Genomic DNA, 2119 nt, shown 5'->3' with positions numbered 1-2119 from the left:
GCGTAGCAGCCATGTCTACGCAGGGGCCTCTCCAGGGAACTGCACTCGAGGGAGAAGCCTGCTCGAAGCTGCTGCCTCTGCCCTGAACGGTCTGCACCGCCTGCCGCCTCTGTTCCTTCCCCGCCCAATCGGAGCCATGACGCTCTACCAGCCAGGGTGGCTCCATCCTCACTAAGGACCTTGCCTTTGGACCAAACAAACTGCAAAGATATGGAGTCATCCATCCTTTGCGGAGAAAGGACCAATCAGGGGCCAGGGGCAGGGACTTCTGCCTAAATGAACCAAATGCAAGTGTAACTTCCCTTTCCACTGAGGACTGGGCGGGGCTAAAACACCTAGGAGCAGAGCCCACTGGTAAGGGGCAGGGCCGAGCCTAGCCTATGAGCCTAGCCTAGTGTCTAAGCTTAGCCTAGGAGCCTAGTCTAGCTTTGGAGCGGAGCCTCAGAGCCTCGGAGCCTAATACATGACAATTATATGAAATTCACACTTTAGTGTCCACAAATACAGTTTATTAGAATACTAGTGCCCCGGTGCACGGATTCATGCACATTAGGAAAGGAAATTAATTAGAAGGTGGCTGGCAGGTGGGGCAGGACTGGGCTAGATGGTCAGATATGCCCTGGAGCCAACCTCCTGCAGTCCCTCCGCTGCTGGCTGCACCCGGGGTGGCGCCTCGAAGGGCGTCTGTGGAGTGAGTGGGGTTCCTTTGGCAGGTGGGGTCTCTTGGCCTGGCCTGTGGGGATCAGGCCAAAACTGGCTCTCTGACATCCTCCGAGGGCTCCTGGGGTGCTAGCAGGCACTCTGCAAAGTTGCTGTTGTACAGGGTGTGGAATGCAAACACAAGAGTGCAGGAAACCAGATTCTGGGCTGACAGCGCCCCAGCAACAACATAACTCACGGCTTAAGGTGGAATCGCACAACCCCGCGAGGGATTGGGCTCCCTCCTCTCTGGTTTCGGGGTGCATCACCTGTGAACCGCCACTGGCAAGTCACTACAGCTCGGCAGCTCCTGCATTGTATGTCTGCCCCCTGGTGGTCAGTGCGCATCATAGGCACTGGTAGGGGGCACTTAGCATATTAGCCTTTTATATATAGACATATATATAGCCACACCTATTTGTGTACATATTGTTGATGACCGCTGTCAAACTATGAGGAGAGACTTGGAGCTTCAACTGAGGCCATCAGCCATTCTCCCTCTGGCTGCTACAGACAAAGCAGCTGACTGGTCTAGGATCTCGAATTCTCTTTATCATCTTGCACAGCTGGTTAAGAACTTTGGAGTTGCCTCTTTCACCAATGACCATCTTTTCTAAGCCAATTAGCCATTCCTTGGTGGTGGTGGTGTGTGTGTGGGTGGGGGCAGAAGAGTAGGCTGCATGGACTGCATAGGAGCACCCAGCTTAGGCACCCCAAGTCCCATTGGAAAGGAGAGTCAGAGATCACAGGTGGATGGGGAAGGATGAGGCCCTTTTTCCATCTTCTCTGTGTCTGACCTGGCAGAGAAAATGTTCAAGCATGAGGGTGAGGCTAGGGAAGTGCGTGTGAAGCCTTTTGTGTGGGTGCCACCTTTGTGTGGCAGTACCACCCCTAAATGCTGGCAACTGTAGGCTCCACCCCAGTCTCCCCACATCGGGCACAAGCAACATGGGTTTGGAATCGGGAAGCCACAGAAGCGATGACAGTGGGAATAACTAAGCAAAGAGCAAGCCTGGAATCCTTCCGGAGAGGACTCCTGCAGGTGGGTTCAGGGCCAGGCATCGCGGTGGAAGGAGCTGGCGTTGAGCACCTGCATTAGCGTCGCTCAGTGTGACATCCCGCCTTCTCTGAAGCAGTGATCACTGATCCCGGAGGATGTGCAAAGATTCCTGACACCCCTCCACTTCCACCCTCCCCCCCTTCCCCCCAGCATTAACTGACATCTAGTAAGGCGAGGCTTCTGGTCAAAGGGCAGTGGATCCAACGCAGACGTTACTGCCTCCTAGTGGCCACAGCATGGGGCTCATCTCTAAATGGAGATTCTGACAGGATTTCCCAGGTGCGGCTGGAGTTCATCCTCAGGGCTGGAGGGACCTTAAGAAGCCACCTGTTTCATCTCCTTCACTTTGCAGGCGGGATG

At 54.6% G+C, this 2119-nt stretch overlaps 1 protein-coding gene across 1 annotated transcript in view; it reads right to left on the bottom strand.

Annotated features, from left to right (window-relative positions):
• Positions 1 to 13, bottom strand: part of ASRGL1 (asparaginase like 1) — a 15470-nt gene extending 15457 nt beyond the window's left edge. Inside the window, exon 1 of the mRNA XM_006772788.2 lies at positions 3 to 13. Within this exon, the coding sequence (XP_006772851.1) occupies positions 3 to 13 (11 nt within the window). The remainder of the gene's footprint in view (positions 1 to 2) is intronic.
• Between the last annotated feature and the right edge of the window lie 2106 nt (positions 14 to 2119).

The sequence above is a fragment of the Myotis davidii genome, unplaced genomic scaffold (genome assembly GCF_000327345.1).
Source record: "Myotis davidii unplaced genomic scaffold, ASM32734v1 scaffold826, whole genome shotgun sequence".
NCBI classification, from domain to species: domain Eukaryota; kingdom Metazoa; phylum Chordata; class Mammalia; order Chiroptera; family Vespertilionidae; genus Myotis; species Myotis davidii.
This window is presented reverse-complemented; position numbering and strand designations above follow the sequence as displayed.